The sequence below is a fragment of the Alexandromys fortis genome, unplaced genomic scaffold (assembly GCF_014885135.2).
Source record: "Alexandromys fortis isolate MF-2015 unplaced genomic scaffold, M_Fortis_MF-2015_v1.1 scaffold_254, whole genome shotgun sequence".
NCBI lineage: Eukaryota > Metazoa > Chordata > Mammalia > Rodentia > Cricetidae > Alexandromys > Alexandromys fortis.
The window spans coordinates 868867-889371 of NW_026068130.1; the positions used below are offsets into that span (position 1 = coordinate 868867).

Consider the following 20505-nt stretch of genomic DNA (forward strand, 5'->3'; position numbering starts at 1 on the left):
TACTTTTGTGGTAATCTCCTTTTGCCTTAAAATTTGGTTACCATAGTTACCAATCATCTTTGCTGGCACACAGTGAGCAATGCTATTTTAAAAAGTAGCTGTTTTTGCAAATTTATTTTTATAAAGGTAATGCATAATTATGAATACCTGAAAAATCCATACAAATCTGAAAAATCATAAGAGGCAGCTTCCTCTCAAGTCTTCTGTTAAAAGAGACCCTCAGCAATGCTAATGTGTTTTCTTTTTAAGCAGGTAAAATTAAATACTCATGCTTTTTAACTAAAAGTCATATTTTAAGATACATCCTACTTACAAATTTGTCCCCCCAACAATTCAGCTGAGACATTTTCCTGTCGTTATATATTTTCTGTCATTCTTTTCCATGTAAACTGATTTTTTGAGCAAACATGTAAGCATAGGCCATTACTGAGGAGGATATAAAACCACCATAGGAAGCCGGGTGGTGGTGGCCCACGCCTTTAATCCCAGCACTTGGGAGGCAGAGGCAGGCGGATCTCTGTGAGTTCGAGACCAGCCTGGTCTACAAGAGCTAGTTCTAGGACAGGCACCAAAACCACAGAGAAACCCTGTCTCAAAAAACCAAAAAAAACCCAAAAAACAAACAAACAAACAAAAAAAACCAAAACAAACAAACAAAAAACCCACCATAGGAAGCTGCTTAGTTCCAAATGGAATGATCTCCCTAACATCTATGCTTGTAACAGGTGTCTCTCAGACCTAGATGAGTATCGAGGTGGATGTAGGCACAGTAGCACATATCCTTAGGAGGCATCGGCAGGCAGATCTCTGAGTTTGAGGCCAGCCTGGGCTACATAATGGTTTCAAGACCAGCCTGGCTACATAGTGAGATCCTGTCTCAAATAAGAAATGTCAAGGATGGACAAGAAGTGATTTCTCATCACTGTGGCAGGTACAGAAGCATAGCAGTCAATCACTATGCTCTCTTCAAATTCTACTTTCTGAGTAAAGGATTAAAAAACCATTTTCTGGCTCTGCTCTAAGTGACACATTAGTGCCAATATCATCAGTAGTAGCACTGTCTCTTCAGCAGAAATGGATCTACCCATAAATGTAAATCCGCTAGTTGCTGAGGCAGCACCGCAGAGAGCAGGCTGCCCTCTGCCAGCATGCCCAGCTACCCAATCTACTGGGGACCTTTGAAGAACACAACTGCTTCCATGAGGAGACATCACGTGCAAAGAAGCAGCAACCTTCAACAGCACACTCCCCCCTCAATAGTGAGTTCAAGGTTAACCATGCCCAGTACCTTCGGGGTCTTCCGCCCCTTGTTCTACTCCATCCTTCAGGCTCTGCTGGCTGAGGTCTGTCACGATGCCACCACCGTGCTTCTTCCCTTCCTCATCACCTGATTCTTCAGATTCAACCCGCCTGTCAACTGAACCCAAACACATCAGTGAGAATTCACATCCACTTCATGTGACCATTTGAGGAACAGAGAACAGATTACCACAAGTTGTAACTCAGCAAGACTTCTTTCTGAAATAGTTGAATTCAGTTTATATGAACACTTGAATGTCTTCTATGTCCCAGCACTATTTAAGACACAGAGACAGGACCCGAGAGGACACATGGACACAACTAACAAGTTGTGCTTCCCCTCCAAGAGCTTGGAAAGAACTGCCAAGTGTTCCAAAAGCCTCTAGGCCACCTGTGATCAGGAACAGTAATGGTACCACATAGTGAAGAACCTTCCAGGTGACTCTCCCAGCTGACCTGATGTCCACCATGAGAGGGGACCACTGTGATCCCTCTACCACATACCTTCATTGATGTCCCACTATCCATTTGGCCATGAAAAACTGGTTCAATTTACAGGGCCCCACATTCTGAAAGAAATCAAGGCTAGCTAAAACCAGACTGGGGGCAGGGAGGAGCTCCAATGAAAATGAGAATCTGTCTCAAGTGCCAGATGCCAGGTAACCTACTGATGTGAAAAGATCACATGACAATGTTACCAATGCAAAGCTTTTCAGAGTAAATAAGCAGACTGTGAGAAAGCAACAATGACACGTGGCTCTGACGAATGATCTTTTCTAAACCTCAATTTTCGTATCTGTAGAAGAGAGTTAGGGGAGTACACTCCCCAGACCTCCATCAGGACCAAATGAGAAAGGACACAAGAGTGGCCTGTGTGAAGGACATGGAGAATGTATGAGTTACCAAGAGGCACACAACAATCTGTGATCCAGGATTAGGGAAACTAGGTTCAGTGTAGCAGTCTCTGAGGAACCAGAGGACAGAAGGGACAGTTGCTGCAACCTGTGCCTTTATCCTCAGGTCAGCAGAGGTTCTACAGTTTGGGACAGTGTGCAAAAATGTGACTGTGTGGCCCTGGGGATGACAGTCTAACAAAAAGGAAAATATATCAGGAGGAGGAAGGTCTGACTTAAGATGACAAAATATGGAGCTAAGCATGGAGGTGCATGCCTTTAATTCCAGCACTCTGGCAGACTGACATGGGTAGATCTCTGAGTTCTAGGTCAGCCTGGTCTGCATAGCAAACTCCAGGCCAGCCAAAGCTACATAGTGAGACCCTAACAAACAAACCAACCCCACAAAAAACCAACCAACCAACCAAACAAACAAACCCCAAACCCCTCCACGCCAAAAGACACGAGGCTATAGAAATACAAGTGTCAGCTGGTAATGACGTGTGGGAGTGAGAGAGAGAAGAGCCTGGCTTTTGTGTTTGCACTTTACTGAGAAGCAGAGAAGGAGGGGGAGAAAGGTACTGGAGGAGGGAAGGGTGAGGTAGGAAGAAGCATTTCCTTGCTTTGAAAAGATTCAAAGGTAAAGAAAGCCCCAGCATGACTCCCTTTTCAGGCTCTCCATAATCTTTTCTGGGAAGCCTTGCCGGCTCTTCCCAACCCCCGGCTCATCTGACTGTTAATTTAGGTCAAACTCTTTTCCACACTCCTTTGCTTTGGACTGGGTTTCCTTTCTCTGGAATGGTCCTCCCCACCTGCCCCCAGCCTGGATGACATCTAGAGAGCCTTCAAAGCCCAACCCCAGGGCAGCATCACCACTCTTAAACACACTGGACTTTTCTTCCAACACTCTTGTTCCTTGCTCTGCAACCCTCTTCCCTAGCAATCTTCTCAGAAGAGTGACTGCGTGACTGTTCTTCCAGAAGGAAAACTCACCAAAATAGAGGAGGCTTTAAATGGCATTTAAGGGTTCAGATTCGCCGGATGCTACAATGGGTAGTATACGAATGTGTGTGTGCGCGCACACACACTGCTATATATATGCATACACACATATGCACAATGTAATGATTATGTATCTAACAACTGTGTACAAAAACATGCTCATATGTAATACATATGTATGTATGTATGTATGTATGTATATGATGACACAATTCAACACAATGAAAAAGGGAAGAAAGTTGAATTTAGTCCTTCCAAGATTCTGAACGTAAAGAAAACAAGACACCGCCTCGTAAACAATCTCCGGACCTCCTTGCCACCCATCGCTCTGCCACAACCCATTCGCTTCCCGAGCAGACTCTTTTCCATCCATGCCTCGTGAACAACTATGGATTTGGCAGGTCCCCACGCCTGAAACCTCAGTTTCCCAATGAGCTGACAGAGGACAGTCCCCCGCCTCCTCGCCTGTCAATCTCGGAGCTTTAAGACTAGGTTCCCATAGCCGCCGCTTCCTCGTCCGTCCCCCTTTCCTGGGCGGGCTCGCGCCACGTTGTTCCCGGGGCTCCGGTTTTCCTTGCCCGCTGCCGCCCTCGGGCCGGGGCTCCCGGGCTCTGAGCCTCTCCGCCCCGTCCAGCCGGGTTGGCAGCTGACAGAGATCTGAGGCTATGGCTGGAGGCCGAGCTCCGATCTGGCAAAAGGCCGTGCCGCCCAAGCCCAAGCTCGCCGCTCCCCGGTCGCCCGCAGGGGCCGCTCACCCTCCATCATCTCCTGCGACTGTTGCTGCCCCGCGCCGCGCTCCGCCGCCATATTGGCTGCTCTACCCCTTTCCGGAATCTGTCGCCTCAGGCCATGGACCAATCGGGACTCCCGGCCCTGTCAGTCAGCCAATAAAACCGAGCATAGAAGCGCGAGTTGACGCGCTTGCGTGAACGCAGTGCTTCATGGGAGTTGTAGTTCCCGTAGGCGCCGGCTCCACCTGAGCTAGGTGTAAGTGAGAGGCGTCTAGGCGAGCAGGGCAACTTCCCGGCAAGGCATCAGGAAGCATGGGAGCTACTTCAAACTTGCGGGTTCGCCCAAACCACCATGTCGACTTTCGGAGGCGTGGAGGTACGGCGGTCAGGAGAGCGCTACCGGCCACAGATGAGGCAGGTGAGACTTGCATCCGCGACCTCGGGAGCCTCGCTGATGTGTGTCTGCACGACGGGTCGGTAGGCCGGGAAGAGGGCTTTATTCCGCGCTTGCGCGTTGACTGACTTGTGCCACGGGGTTTTCGCGGATGCTCAGAGCAGGAGGGAGGGGCGGCCGCGGTCCGGCTCGGGGGGCGCACGTTTGCCGCTTCCACCTCACTCCGCGTCGTCCGCTTCCGCTCATCCCCCGCCCTCCTTGAGAATGTGGCTGTCGAAAGGCGGGCTGCGTTCTTGGTCCGCTCTGGGAGTAAACGGCAGTCCCTTGGGGGTGGGGTGGGAGGGCGACAGAGAAACGGGTCTCTTTTGGCTCTTCGGAGGCGCGGTAGGGTGGTGGCCGGTGAGTCCCTAGCAACCATTGCGCGCGCTCAGCCGCTCGCTTTCACTGAGGCCCGCCCATAGGGGTGTCTGGTTGGTTCGTGTCGCTTGTCACTCTGCGCAACTCGTTCTGCGATTGGTCAGTAGGTAGAAGCGCGCGGGATCTTCACGTTGTGAATCGGTCCGGACGGTCGCCGGCCTCAGGGGAGACACCCGTGTTTTAAAGTTCTCTTGCGGGTGGCGGCGAAGCGTGGTCCCTTACCTCGCGCGCCCGCACTCCCTTCATCCGGCCCCGGCCCGGGTGGTGGCGGGTTCCGGCCGTTTGACCCGCGAACAGGAGCCGCCAGCACCGGAATGCCCCAAGCTTTCCTTTTAGGTTAGGCTAGCGGGCCAGTGAGCGCTGGGGATCTTCATCCCCTAATTCTGGGATTGCAGGTACGTGCATCCATGCCTGGCTTTTTATGTGATTAAAAATTTAAACTTATAACACAAGGAGCCATCTCTCCAGTTCCTGTATTTTAAAATAAAAATTTGTAGCGTTGACAATTTAGCTTGAAGGACGGTATTTTTCTTTAATTTATAGCAATGTATTATGAAGTTATATAACTTCTAAAAAACGAAGCAAGGTTTGGTGGCATTGGCAGTGTATAAGGGAGCTATAATTAAATATCCTGAGCTTTGTTTATAGGTTGGTTCTAAAAGCAGAAAACCACATTGTGATTGTATCATTGTTTGCTGTAGCAGTAATTAGTGCATTTAGATACCTAGAAAAGATGTACACCTTGATATTAAGACGCTGCTACTTGAAGGAAAGTTATACATTCCAAAGTCATACATTTCTAGCCCCTATGTATCTTTATTTTGTTTGAGACAAGGTGGTGTGTCATAGAGCCTTGAACACTATGTAGCTGCTTTTATTTCATACTGAGTTGTTGCTTTCTAGGATCGCATATTGAGTGTCTGCGCCTATGTATGTAATATGCAAAATACTGAGGGCAAATAGTTCTTATGCAGGGTTTGCTCTGGGTTTAGTCCTCAGCTCCACACAAAGATAACAATTGTTAGGCTGCTGATGCCTTCCTGTCTTCCCAGCACTTCCAGTGCTCTGGAGTCCTTGCCTCAAAAAACAAAAGGAATCGAAACGCTACAGTTTGGGCTCAGCAAAATGGCTCAGGGGATAACAGCACTTGCTACTAGAGTCTGACAGTTTGGGTTTGATCCCTGGCATCCACGTGGTGGAAAGAGAGAACTGAGCCTCTGACCTCTGTAGGACCTAGCCACTACCAGCTCACTGGAGGCCTGAGTCTCAGTAGTTTACCCTAGGGCAATACCTGGTTCCTGTTAAGACCACTTACTGAGACCACCCAGGCACTACCCACCCAGGAACTGACCTTCCAAAGGAAATTCCTAACGGTCCTATGTTGTAGATAGGGTCACCTGCCAGCCCACACCCTTGGCTTTTCACCAGGACACCCCTAGACAAATGTCAGCCAGCCAATCAGGGTCCTGAACCTTAGGGATCCCTCACCCCCACCTTTGCTACTATAAAAACCCAACCCCAACTGAGCTTGAGGGCCTTCTCTATCATTCCCATATGCTGGACACACGGAGGGTCCAAGTTTGCAAACTTGTGTAAGAATGAAGGCTCTTTGCTTTAACATACAGGACTTGGTATCCTAGTTGGTTTTGGGGGGGACTCTGATCTGGGCATAACAACCTCCACATATGGGACTCTCTCTCCCTCCTTCCCTCTCTCCCTCCATCCCTTCCCCCCCACCACACACAAATGTAAGAATGCATTAAAAGTCATGCATTATGGTGAAAATAAAATGAGTGTTGGAGAGATGGCTCAGCAGTTAAGAGCACTTGTGGTTTGGTAGAAGACCTGTGTTCAGTTCCCAACACCTACATGGTGACTCAATGTCTGTAATTCCAGTTCCTGGGAATCTGATGCCTCTTCTGAGTTCTTCAGGCTCCTACATGCATGTGGTGCGCATACATATACAGCTACCTATCCCCCCCACACATAAAAAGACGTATTAAAAAATGAAAACAAACACATTTAAATCTACCACCCCAATTTAGGAGGTAGGAGGTTGTCTCATTTAGCCTCCTAATTTTAGTGCTCTGCCAGATTCAAGGGAAACATCTGCCTGATGTATAGGCTTTAAGTCTTGTTGAAGTGTTATCTTGTGTGTGTATATTTTTAAACAGTGCATTTAGATCTTTCTATGTTAAAAGAAAGGACTCTCCTGGGCAGTGGTGGTGCACACCTTTAATCCTAGCACATGGGAGGTAGAGGCAGGTGTATTTTGATGAGTCCGAGGCCAGCCTGGTTTAAAAAGTGAATTCCAGGACAGCCAGGATTGTTACACAAAGAACCCCTCTCTTGAAAAAAAAAAAATAACAAAAACAAAAAAAAGCTGGGCAGTGGTGGTGCTCCCTTTTAATCCCAGCACTCAGGAGACAGAGGCAGGCAGATCTCTGTGAGTTCGAGGCCAGCCTGGTCTACAAGAGCTAGTTCCAGGACAGGTTCCAAAGCTACAGAGAAACCCTGTTTTGAAAAAAAAGGAAAGGGATCTGATTGTACATAACCTTTTGCAATTGGAAGGTTTTCACTTCTTATACTGCTAAGATTTATCATTTTGTTTTTGTTTTTTTCCTTTCGAGACAGGGTTTCTCTGTAGCTTTGGAACCTGTTTTGGAACTAGCTCTGTACAGGCTGGCCTTGAACTAACAGAATATGCCTGCTTCTGCCTTCCAAGTGCTGGGATTAAAGGTATGTGTGCCACCATGGCCTGGTTTGTTCTTGTTTCTTAAGACAGGGTTTCTCTGTGTATCAGTCCTGGCTGTCCTGGAACTTGCTTTGTGAACCAAACTGGCCTCAAGCTCACAGAGATCTGCCTCCTGAGTGCTGGGACTAAAGGCAGATGTGCGCCCTGCTTAAGACTGGTTCTTTATTTTTTTTTTTAATATTTATTTATTTATTTATTATGTATACAATATTCTGTCTGTGTGTATGTCTGCAGGCCAGAAGAGGGCACCAGACCTCATTACAGATGGTTGTGAGCCACCATGTGGTTGCCGGGAATTGAACTCAGGACCTTTGGAAGAGCAGGCAATGCTCTTAACCACTGAGCCATCTCTCCAGCCCCCCAAGACTGGTTCTTGTACACACTTATTTTTACTGTTGATTATATCAGAACATTTTTTTAAGAGTATTTAAGTTGTTTAATTTTCTTTTTACCTGTGTGCCCCCCTCCTCTCGCCCCCTCTTCCCTCTCCCTCACCTTCCCTCCCTTCTTTCCTGCTCTCTTTTTCTTGCCTACTTGCCTTTCTTCCTGACTGGTTTACCAGCTCTTACCTTGTCAAACCATGCTGCCCTGAGTAGACAAGGATTATTTTGTCTATGTATCTGTCTGACTATCCTTGTCTATCTTGCTGCTTATGTTTGTGGATTTCTCTAACTTGATCTCCGTAGTGTGGTCTCTCAGGAAGTTTTCCTTCTCAGTTTGTTTGAACATAGTGTATTTGATAGGTGTAATTCTGAAAACCTTGGGCCTGGGTTTAGCATTTTTTGCTTCTGAAAAGGTTACTAGGACATAATGTCTTATGGAGTTGGGGTCAAATTGGCTCTCTACTGGAGTCCCTGACTTATTTTAGGGGTTGTAGGATAGCTCTTCTCTGTTTTCAGTTCTTGTCATTTTTACCTTTTGGAAGTTCTTCTCCCTTCAAATGTCTCAGAGATGTGCGGAATGGCATTCTTGGTGAGCGCTGGTTGTTACAAACTACATGGGTTGCTCAGACCGTGTTCCTAGCCTTGACTTTTTCTTTCTCTTTTTGGAGGATCAAAGCTCATTTTATTTATATTTTAATTTTGTTGGTGTTGTGTGTGTATATGGTGTGTGTGTGTGAGTGCGTGTATCTACACGTATGTACAAGGGGAGGTCATAGAACAACTTTGTGGAGTTGACTTTCTTGTTCCATCTGTTTACATAGGTTCCAGGTTATCAGGCTTCTATGGCAAGCTGACTCTGACATTTTCTTGAATTTTTATCTTCTATTCTTGAATTCACCCAGAACTAATTTCTGTATAGAGGAAGACATAGGATGCAATTTCTTTCTAAATTGTTTAACTATTTAAAACTTTATTAAGTATTTATTTGATCTCAGTTCTGACTCTTGAAATCCTGCAGGAGTGCTATGGGGCATGAGTTACTGTTATCCTCATTTTACACGATAACTAATACTTGAAGGCCAAGTTGTCTATTTGATGCAGTTGTGCTGGGGGAGACCTCATGGATTTCCCATGTATGTCAGGCTTGTATTTCTTGGTCAGATACTCCACTGTGATCAACTTGTGACCAAGTTATACTGAAGCTCACAACCTGCTAACTCTAACAGGTGCTCTTCCCCCTTCCTACGTTGTTAAAGAAATACCTTTTTTCTTTTTTGCGACAAGGTCTCACTATTTCTGATTGGCCTTGAAATAATTATATAACTGAGGATGTCCTTATACTCCAGAGCTTTTTGCCTCCACCTCTCAATAGCTGGGATTAGAAGTATATCACAACAGCTTACTTAGCTTAAAAAGACTTTGTGACCACCTTAAAAGTCAGTATACAACTGGAGGACTGGACTTCTAGAAACTCCTTACTAAGTTCTGGTGGTTTGTAAGAGTAGGTGCCTGTCCCTTCCTAGATGTCACAAGGCTTGGCCCCCTGCCTATCCTAACTTTAGCTTCTTGTGAGGCAGTTTCTTTTTTCTTTTTTAAATATTTATTTACTTATTATGTATACAATATTCTGTCTGTGTGTATGCCTACAGGCCAGAAGAGGGCACCAGACCCCATTACAGATGGTTGTGAGCCACGATGTGGTTGCTGGGAATTGAACTCAGGACCTTTGGAAGAACAGACAATGCTCTTAACCTCTGAGCCATCTCTCCAGCCCCGTGAGGCAGTTTCTTATCTGATTTTCAGGTCTAAGTGTGCTAGTATGGGAATGCTGTATAGGAAAAGGCTGGTGTGGACCTCAGAAGTGTGCCAGACTTTCGTGAACTATGAGGTTTTGGAAGGTAGCTTAGAAGAAGGGGCTCATGCTTAAGGTGGGTGTATTTTGGACCTGTGGCCTCCCTATGTTATGGGAGAATCCAACTATGGTCCTGATACTGGCCCCACAGTGTGTTCTTGTTTTTATCAATCACTAGATTACAAGGTGGGCCTTGCCCAGTCTTGGCAGAGAATACTTTCTTCTTCATGGCTGACTGTGGGATGGCCTTAAGCATGGGGAACTGTTAATATAAACTTAAGGTTCACATACATGCCAGTAAGATGCATGGAGACACTGTGGGAAGTCATGAGAGTGAGCACATAGGACAAGATTTCTGGAACTCAGCATACACACTGGAGAGTGGGTTAACCTGTGAGAGTAAGGTTAGTTTCCTAGTGTGACACTGTGTTGTAGTTCTGAAATGTCTTGTTACTCTGAAACTCAGTGAGGGCAAGGGGATTTTTCTGTATTTGAATCTACATTTATATCAGAATAGAGTTGAAAACACACTCCTGACTGGTCCTGTCTCTGGATATGGTTTTACTTTTGTTGTATGCTTCAAGATGCTCTCTGTATGGCTGATTCTTAAGGCATCCAGAGAGACCTTGATCCTGGAACATATCCTCATGTGTGGACCTGCATTTCCAGCTTTCTCTTGTTGCTCACCCCCACTGAACTCTGTAAACTTGTTTCCTGGCTGCCCAGACTCAAATAATCTCACAGAAACTATATTAATTATAACACTGTTTGACCAATGGCTCAGGCGTATTTCTAGTTAGCTCTTATATCTTAACCCATTTCTATTAGTCTATGTATTGCCACGTGGCTGTGGCATTACCTCATTTTCTACTTGTCTTGTTTTCTCGGTGGCTGGCTTGTGTCTGTCTGATTCCACCTACTCTCTGCCTGGTTTTACTCGGCTAAGCCATTGGCCAAAACAGCTTTATTTATCAACCAATAAAAGCAACACATTTACAGAAGGACATCCCACATCAACACTCCTTGCTTCTTGTTTCTCCACTCCTTTCTGTGTATTTCTCTGAAAAAGCTTCTTGTAGCACAGATTTGGGCTGACTATCCTCACTCTGTAGATCTGGATCTCTGGGACGCCAGGACTTGGGCTGTTTCACTGCTTCTGTGTTCTGTACTGCAGACCTTAATCATGTACCCTTTGTTATCCAGGTGAGGGCTGTTGGAGTTGGGAACTTGGTGACCAGTTGGCCTGCTCTTCATGGAGGATGGGAGTCCACCTGTTTTTGCTAAGGACCAGAGATGCTTGTCTGGGAGTTCTCCTGCCCAGGAAGGTCCAGCTTCTCAGGCCTCCTCTGAACCCAGCAAGCCACTCTCCATAGCCCATAGACACCCGAGCAGGAAGAATGGGCTTTCCAGACTCTGCCAGAGCCGAATGGCACTCTCTGGTAATCATCTTGTGATGTTGTGGGCATCAACCTTGTAAACTAAAAACATGGAGTTGCAGTTCCTCTCCTGGGAGCTGTTTTATTAGGGACCAAAAGATGGTTTATGTTTTCTTGCCAGGGAGAGGTGTCTTCCAAGGTTCTGGGCTATCCCTGGACCTGGACCATAGCCGGGAGGAAAGAGCTAACCTATCTAGTGTTGTGTGACAGGGTCGTGGGGTTGGGTGGGGAAGGACTGAAGGACAGTAAGGTGTGTACTTGAAACTGAGGGGGATCTAGACAGCAGGGAAATCTTTTAGGATGGCAGATGTCCATGGGCCAGAACAGAGCACAGTAAGGGTTAGGATCCTGTCTTGAGGTCACAGAGCAGCTTGCTGGGACATCAGGTATGTTTGGTCCTGGGAGAGGGCCAGTGGTGCAAAGCAGAGGCCACAGCTTCCCAGGAGGCTGCTTTGCCTGACACTCACCAAGGTTCTTTGCTTCAGTGTTGACATGGAAGATTGGTTTCAGGAGGATACCCCAGGCAGCTGCTCAGGGAACAGGGGCAAAAAGTAGAGGTGTGAGTAGGGTACTGACTTGGTCACTGCTGAGGCAAGTGGGTGGCCTTGGGGAAGGTTAGGCTGAGGTCAGGTACTAGAAGAAGGCCACAGAAGAAAGGAGAAAGACGTGGTGGAAAAGCGGTGAAGACTCAGGCTATGTGCATTTGGTTTTAAACTTCGGAAGAACAGAGGCCAGTGTGGGAGGCACGGGGAGTTGGGTCTTAGAAATGATTGGAGCTAGAGGTAAGTGTAGGCGCCAAGTAAGGTAGTAAAGGTGCTGGGAAATGGGAGAGGTGGATGGATCAGTGGGTGATGAGAAGACAGGAAGGGAAAACACTCAGGTGTTCAGATGGGGTCTGGCTGAAGAGCTCAGTGCTGCTGGTAGGTGGAGTGGGGTGAGGACTGAGGGTTTGCTGATGGGCTGAGCATTTTGGAACTATTGGAGAGGTGGCTGAGAGCAGCTCCTTTAGTGTGATGGGGACAGAGCCCACGTGAGGAAGCAGGTAGGATGGTGGGCAACAAGTAGCCTTTAAGTTGTCTGACAGTTCTCAGGAACAAGTGACCGGGCAGTGGCTAGGGATGATTGGTATTTGAGAGGAGGCATTATAAGCAAGAGCTTTCTAGGTATGAAGGCCTTAGAGTGTGACCTCGACAGAAATGTTGAGCTGTCTGTATGTCTCAGACAATATTGATGGATGCCATTGAGCCCTAGAGGGTTGTTTTGGAGAGACTTGTTCAGTCACTCATTGGCACTTGTGGGTTTTACAATGCTTGAGTCCTGTGCAGACCGCACACTTTGCCTGTCCTAGAGGCCTGTTTTGGTAGCTGTCTGAGATCTAATACTTTCTGTCCTTCCTTTCCTCACAGAAGACAGGTGGAGTTCTTACTGCCTCTCATCACTGGCTGCCCAGAACATTTGCACAAGCAAACTGCACTGCTCTGCTGCATCTGAGCATGCCGACCCTGCAGCTGGGCCTCTGGGCAGTACTTCCTGCTGCTCCTTGCTACGTGGCCTGGCTTCAGGGTGCTCTGCACCCTTGCACTCCACTCCTGTGTGCAACCCCAACAAGGCTGTCTTTACCGTGGATGCCAAGACCACAGAGGTATTTGCTGCAGTTTGAGGCCCAGCATAGATGTGGATTTGGAGTTGCCAGACTTGGTTCCTTCAGCAGAGAAATTTGTGTTTGAAATGTAATTAGAAAGATAGTTGATCTTACCTAGATGATGCAAAAGAGACAAAAATTTTTCCTTTTTGGACAGAGGTTCAAGAGAAAGGATGAGGTGCATTCTCTGTTATATTTTTAGCATGTTGGCTTAGTTATGTAAATGAAATTTAGTGCCTGAATGAGATGTATTTGTACTGTGTACATTCATCTCTACAGGAGCTGAGACTGTTAGACAGCAGTGGAGTGATGCAAATTTCTTCATTTTTAAAAATAATCTTGAGTTAATTGATCATATTATATTTTTGTGTGTGTGTGTGTGTTGGTGCATGTGTGCCACAGTGTGAGTGTGGAGGTCAGAGGACAGCCCTGTGGGAGTCAGTTTTCTCCTATCTTGTGGATCCCAGGAATTGAACTCAACTTGTTAGTCTTGGCTGTAAGCACCTTTATGCTGAGCCATCTCTCCAGCCCTCTCCTAGCTTCTTAGTCTTGATAGGCATGTGCCTGTCGTGGCTGGTGGAGGGCCTTGGCTATAGCTGGCCTTGATTGGGTGGGTGTATCTGAGGGGCAATAGTGTGAGCATCGCTGAGCCCCTGATGGGAAGGTGCTAGGGGCAGTGCTGGAAAAGGGCGGGTCTTGGGCCTCCTTGTTGCCTCCTGTGTTGTTTTCTCCTTTGTTCTTTCTAGGGCCCCAGGAACTTTTGGTGATATATGTGTCCTCTGCAGATTCTGGTTGCCAATGACAAAGCCTGCAGCCTCCTTGGGTATAGCAGTCATGACCTGATTGGCCAGAAGCTTGCACAGTTCTTCCTCAAGTCTGATTCCGAGGTGGTGGAAGAAGCCCTAAGCGAGGAGCATGTGGAGGCCGACGGCCATGCTGCAGTGGTGTTTGGCACAGTGGTGAGTGAGTGTGGGTAGGGTAGGGTAGGGTGGAGAGAATGCTTTGCCTTTTATTTTTTGGTTTTTCAAGACAGGGTTTCTTTGTAGCTTTGGAGCCTCTTTGTAGACCAGGCTGGCCTTTAACTCAGAGAGATCCACCTGTCTCTGCGAGTGCTGAGATTAAAGGCATGCGCTGCCATTGCCCGGTGCTTTGCCTGTCTTTAAGGCAAGAATAGCATGTAAAGGGAAGGGCTCCCATTTCCCAGCCTCACTTTTTTTTTTTTTAAAGATTTATTTATTTGTTATGTATACAACATTCTGCCTCCATGTATGCCCGCACGCCAGAGGAGGGCACCAGATCTCAGTACAGATGGTTGTGAGCCACCATGTGGTTGCTGGGAATTGAACTCAGGACCTCTGGAAGAGCAGCCAGTGTTCTTAACCTCTGAGCCACCTCTCCAGCCCCCAGCCTCACTTTTGACTTTGAGCTTTGTTCTGCTTTATGACTGGCAGCACCTAAGTTTAGCTTCTTCACTGAAACATGGTCCTGGTACTATTTCTTATTTCAGATGTGAAGAAGGATGGGCCCTTTAAAACCAAAGTATTTAAGAGGGATATAGTGACTCTGACACTTTGTTTTCATGTTTTAGTGAGGGTTGATGCTTGGACTACATTTTAAAAAACTTCAGGTATCATGTCAGAAATCATCCTCTATCACTCTTCCACCTTATTCATTGATGCAGGGACTCTCAGTCAAACCCAGAGCTCTCCAGTATGGCTAGTCCTGCTAGCTGACTTGCTCTGGGTGTCCAGTCTCTGTCTTATGAGACTGGACTAACAGGTGGGTCTCCATTCCCACCCAATATTTAAGTGGGTTTCTGGGGATCCTGACTCAGGTCCTAGTCTTTGTATGGCAAATACTTAACTGTGGAGCTATTTCCAGAGCTTTCTGAAATGATACAATTTTATCACCGCACCTGATTCTTACCTTTAAAGCCACACATTCCATTTATTTGCTGTATGGTGATGGGATGGGAGGGTTTTACTGGAGAGTTTTGGTCCTCTCTCCTAGGCTACTGGGTATATCTGGGATATTGACAGGTGAGTTGAATTATAGGATGCAGAAGGCTAAGCTCCAAGCATGAGAACTTGGTCAGGGTCAGTTGTATCAACAAATTACTGGGTCAAGAAGCTGATTACTTCCAAAAAAAACCAAGAAAGTAATTATAGCTTTCAGCACATGTTAATGCCTCTTTATTTTTTTCTTTTTAAAAATATTTATTTTATTTTTATTTATGTGCATGTTTACATGTATGTACATACGTATGTGGGAACTCAAGGAGGCCAGAGGAAGGCGTAATAGCTACCGGGGATGGAATTAAGGCAATTGTGAGTTACCCAGTGTAGCACTGAACTTGGATCCTCTGGAAGAGCAACAAGAACTCTTACCACTGAACCATCTCTCCAGTCCTTAATCAATCCTTCCTTCCTTCCTTCCTTCCTTCCTTCCTTCCTTCCTTCCTTCCTTCCTTCCTTCCTTCCTTCCTTCCTTCCTTGTTTTTGCTTTTGTTTTTCAAGACAGGGTTTTTCTGTGTAACCCTGGCTGTCCAGGAACTCATTCTGTAGACCAGGCTAGCTTTGAACTCACAGAGATCTGCCTGCCTCTGCCTCCTGAGTGCTGAGATTAAAGGTATGTGCCACCACTGCCCACATAGTGCTTATTTCTTGAAGAAATTACAGATTCCACTTTTTTTTTTCTCCTGCTTCCTTACTGTGAAGCTGAGTGTATTGGTCAGTTTTTCAGATGCACGGGATCAACTGTATCTGGATAAAGGGATTTGTTAGATCCTTTTGTATGGTTGGAAGCTGGATAGTTCTACAGTAGCTGTTTGCAGGTTGCGGTTGCAGACCCAGTGGAACCAGTCTAGGAATCCAAAAGCCCCAGAACCATAGGGATTGATGATGCAGCCTCAGTCTGGTGGATGAAGCCTTCTGGAAAGTTGCTGGTGCAGGAGTGCATTCAAAGCTGAAGACTGGAGTTCAGTGTCCATGGGTGATAGCCACAGCAAAAAGCCCCCACTCATGTCAGAAAAGCTGGAGTGATAATTTATACCTGTAATCCCACCGCATAGGAGACCAGGAATTGAAAGGCATCTTAGGCAACATGGGGGGTTGAGAGCACATGGGCTCACATGAGATCCTAACACCAAAACCCATGAACACCAATAGCAAAAGGATAGTTGAGTGTACATGGGAGCTCTCTTTACCCACTGCATTTCTTTTCCTTATAGGCTCCTGCCTCCCATTCGAGAGTGGTTTTACCCTCTTGGCTCAATGATACACACCAGTACTCTGCAAATACCATCATAGGTACACCCTATGTGTGTGTCAGGCGTTTTCTAGGTGTTTCTCAATCAAGGGTGGCAACTAAAAATTGGCCATCACACTGGGTATGAAAACCCTCTTGGTAAAAATTCAGTCAGATTGTAGTACTGAGGACTAGAAGACTATTTACACTTTGGTAGGTTTTTGAAAGGTGAGCGGAGCTTGACTGCGCTGAAGCGTTGAAGCACCAGGGAAGGTCTCTCCTGATGAGAAGCACTGTGCCATGCTAGCTGCAGAATCCACTGCGGTTGCTGTGCACCCTGGTACAGGAAATGTATTTCTACAGGTTGACGTTGTTAGCCGAAGTGGGGAGAAGATTCCAGTCTCTGTGTGGATAAAGAGGTTGCAGCAAGAACGTGGTTTATGCTGTGTAGTGGTTCTGGAGCCCGTGGAGAGGGTCTCAGCCTGGGTTGCCTTCCAGAGTGATGTGAGTATATTTCCAAATCGCAGCTGTCTCCTGCTAACACAATGCTCTCCTCCCCTTTCATAACTTAGGAAGGAAGTGCCAAAGCCAACTGGAGGTTTGCCTTGGCTATGGCCCTTACTAACTGCATGCTTGAGCAAGGAGTCCAGTCCTTGATTCCTCAGATTTCCTTATCAATAAAATGGGAATAGAATCATAACTACTCATTATTGTTCTTTCTTCTTCCTCTTCTTCTTCTTCTTCTTCTTCTTCTTCTTCTTCTTCTTCTTCTTCTTCTTCTTCTTCTTATTATTATTATTATTATTATTATCATTATTATTAAAAATTTCCACCTCCCATTTCCCTTCCCCATCCCCCCACCCCCCCTCTCCCTCTCCAGTCCAAAGAGCAGTCAGGGTTCCCTGCCCTGTGGGAAGTCCAAGGTCCTCCCCCCTCCATCCAGGTCTAGGAAGGTGAGCATCCAAACAGACTAGGCTCCCACAAAGCCAGTACATGCAGTAGGATCAAAACCCAGTGCCATTGTCCTTGGCTTCTCAGTCAGCACTCATTGTCCGCCACGTTCAGAGAGTCCGGTTTGATCACATGCTCCCATCAGTCCCAGTTCAGCTGGCCTTGGTGAGCTCCCATTAGATCAGCCCCAGTGTCTCGGTGGAAATAGAAAACACTATCCTGAGTGAGGTAACCCAGACCCAAAAAGATGGGTGGTATGTACTCACTCATAAATGAATTCTAGCCATAAATAAAGGACATTGAGCCTATAATTCATGATCCTAGAGAAGCTAAATAAGAAGGTTAACCCAAAGAAAAACATATAGTTATCGTCCTGGATATTGGAAGTAGACAAGATTGCCAGGCAAAAATTGGGAACTTAGGGGTGGGGATGGGATGGGGGGTAAGGGGAGATGGGGAGAGAGAAGTGAGAAGGGGAGGATGGGGAGAGCTTGGGGGAATGGGACGGTTGGGATGGAGGAAGGGTAGATATGGGAGCAGGGAAGTATATATCTTAATTAAGGGAGCCATTTTAGGGTTGACAAGAGACTGGATTCTAGAGGGGTTCCCAGGTGTCCAAGGAGATGTCCCTAGCTTGTTCCTTGAGCAGCTGAGGAGAGGGTGCCTGAAATAGCCCACACTGATGAATATCTTGCATATCACCATAGAACCTTCATCTGGCGATGGATGGAGATAGAGACAGAGATGCACATTGGAGCACTAGACTGAGCTCTCAAGATTGTTCTTAAGCTTAAAGATGCTACTCTTTTAGAATAGTACTTAAACATGAACTTGGGCGTTTTTATTGAAGAGTCTGGATCGGGGCTTTTTTGTTGTTGTTGTTTGATGTGGTATGTCCTTTTGTATATGTGTTGCTTTTTTTGGTTGATGAATAAAGCTCTTTTGGCCATATAGCAGAATAGAGCCAGGCAGGAAATCCTAACAGAGATATAGAGAGAGATTGGGCAGAGTCAAACAGCTGCCAGCCGCCAAAGAAACAAGAGATAGAGAAAATGAGGTAACACACAGCCACGTGGCAATACATGGCCTAATAGAAATGGGTTCATTTAAGAGCTAGCTAGAAATATGCCTGAGCCATCAGCCAAACAGTGTTGTAATTAATATAGTTTTTGTGTGATTATTTGGGTCTGGGTAGCCAGGAGATGGAAGTGCAGTTTCTTTCTTTCTTTCTTCTTCTTCTTTTTTTTTTTTTCTTTCTTTTTCGAGACAGGGTTTCTCTGTGGTTTTGGAGCCTGTCCTGGAACTAGCTCTTGTAGACCAGGCTGGTCTCGAACTCACAGAGATCTGCCTGCCTCTGCCTCCTAAGTGCTGGGATTAAAGGTGTGCGCCACCACCGCCTGGTGGAAGTGCAGTTTCTGTTTACAGTTGGTTTTTTTTGTTTCTTTCTTTCTTTTTTTTTTTTTGAGGCAGAGTTTCTCTGTGTGTAGCCTTGACTGTCCTGAAACTCACTCTGTAGACCAGGCTGGCCTTGTCTTGAACTTACAGAGATCTGCCTGCTGTTGCCTTCTGAGTGCTGGTATTAAAGCCGTACTCACTCTCCCCCCTCCCCCAGTTGACGTAGGGCTTTTGGAGAGTTCTCTAGAAAGTCACTTTGGTACAGTGAGGAAATGGTATTTTTCTTGTGAAAGCCCATGGCAAGCCTCTTGGGCTTTGACTATTGGAGCTGTGACATTGTTCTTGCATTTGGTTTATAAACACTGGAGCATATACTTCAGTGAAGTTTAAAGACAACTTCTGTGAGAAATGCCTGTCAGAAGCATTGCTTTTTTTTTCCTCAGGGAACTATCACATCATGTGACAGTCTCTTTGCTCATCTCCATGGGTTCACATCTCCAAAGGATGTAGTTGGGCAGTGTGTCACAGACTTGATTCCATCAATGCAGCTCCCTCCTCCTGGTCGACATGTCCCAAAGGTAGGTGTCTGCACTGGGTGCTGGGTCTTGAGTTCTTCGACTTAACCCTGTAAGTTGACAGCAGGACCATTCTTGAATGGGGCAAAGCTCCAACTCTAGTTCTCTGAGCTTAGCGGCTCAACCAACACCTAGAGTCATGTGGTCTCCTGACTGACAAGCCTTGTCCCCTAAACCCTCTCTTTCCTGAGGGCCCAGGAGAATATGTTGTTCTGTAGGGTAACCTTGTATCCTGGTTAGAATTCTTCAAACTGAACTGATAGGATTTTATATAACTACACATGATTAGTTGGGGGAGTTGATGCTTGTGATTATGCAGCTACTTGCAAGCTGGAGACCCTCGGTTAGGCCTTGGGTGTGGTTCATCTAAGACTGAAGGTCTGAGAATCCTGAGGGCCTCTGGGGAGAGTTCCAGAAATCAAAGTTAGAGCGCCTGGAGTTCTGACATGGGGCATCCCAGCTGCAGAAGAGCAATTCCAATTGCTCCTTCCCTCATTTTTCTCTTCAGACCTTGAGTTGACTGGATGGTGCCACCCACATTGAGCGTGACACTTCCTTATTCAGACTACTCAGACTCACACACCAATACCCAGAGACACCCTCACAGACACACTTAGAAATAGTGTTTGAATGACGTTAGGTATTTGTTAGTCAGCCATCACCTCCTGGAGGTGGACAGCTGTAATTCACAGGGAGTGGCTGGGAGATTGGGGTATGGTGGAAGCCTGATTCATACTGACTTCTTAAGGTCTCCACTTTTCAGCTTGTGTGTGGCATTCACACAGGGTAATGACAGTTGTGCCTTTACCTGCTGTCATTACTGTGTCTTTAGGAATGAATTTTGCTGTTTTGGCCAGTTAATTTTGCTTACTCTGTAAGAAGTTTTTGCCTTCCTTCCTTCCTTCCTTCCTTCCTTCCTTCCTTCCTTCCTTCCTTCCTTCCTTCCTTCCTTCCCTCCCTCCCTCCCTCCCTCCCTCCCTCCCTCCCTCCTTCCCTCCTTCCTTCTTCTTCCTCCTTCCTTTTTTTTTTTTTTCCTAAGGAGAGGACATACAGGTGTGTCCTCTCTGGGCGTGCTTCACTAAACCCAGTCCCCTACACTGACTTTTTGTGTGTCAGATTTTCTAGTTCGTGAGATGCAGGCCTGCTTGCGGTGGTTTTACTGAAGAGTCTGGTATACACCAGGCTTTTTTTTGTTTTTGTGTTTTGAGACAGGGTTTCTCTATGTAGCCTTGACTGTTCTGGTACTCACTCTGTAGACCAGGTTGGCCTTGAACTCACAAGAGTTTTCTTGTCCTCTGCATTCTCTAGTCTACTCTGAGGAAGTTGCCTGCAGCTTGGCAGGGCATTGTCTGGTGGCAGTGCTGTATGTAGAGCCCTTTACAACAGCTGTTGCTGACCAGCTATCAGGAAGACTCCCCGAGGCAGGGGTCCTGGAGATGGCAGGAGCAGACACATGTCAGTGTAAACAACATGTCAGCCCAAAACAAGTCACATTCCCTTGTAACAGATGGAACCTATACAAACAAGGGGAAAT

General features: G+C 46.5%; 2 protein-coding genes across 7 annotated transcripts in view; one reads left to right on the top strand and one right to left on the bottom strand.

Moving 5' to 3' along the window:
- Ppp1r7 (protein phosphatase 1 regulatory subunit 7) overlaps positions 1-4088 on the bottom strand; it is a 28856-nt gene extending 24768 nt beyond the window's left edge. The window contains exons 1-2 of the mRNA XM_050125992.1: positions 3950-4088; positions 1289-1417 (exon numbers count right to left, since the gene is read on the bottom strand). Coding sequence (XP_049981949.1) covers positions 1289-1417; positions 3950-4001 — 181 coding nt within the window. The 5' untranslated portion in view covers positions 4002-4088. The remainder of the gene's footprint in view (positions 1-1288; positions 1418-3949) is intronic.
- Positions 4089-4208: 120 nt separating this feature from the next.
- The window catches only part of Pask (PAS domain containing serine/threonine kinase), a 41981-nt gene continuing 25684 nt past the window's right edge, over positions 4209-20505 (top strand). For 2 of the 6 annotated variants that reach the window (XM_050125983.1, XM_050125988.1), the window contains exons 1-6: positions 4209-4343; positions 10930-11165; positions 12569-12804; positions 13590-13763; positions 16414-16554; positions 18840-18974. In XM_050125983.1, the coding sequence (XP_049981940.1) occupies positions 10979-11165; positions 12569-12804; positions 13590-13763; positions 16414-16554; positions 18840-18974 (873 nt within the window). In that variant the 5' untranslated portion in view covers positions 4209-4343; positions 10930-10978. Of the gene's footprint in view, positions 4344-4491; positions 4616-4689; positions 5132-7366; positions 7476-10929; positions 11166-12568; positions 12805-13589; positions 13764-16413; positions 16555-18839; positions 18975-20505 lie in introns of those variants that run through there. The other 4 variants (XM_050125985.1, XM_050125987.1, XM_050125986.1 and 1 more) reach the window with 4 other exon arrangements.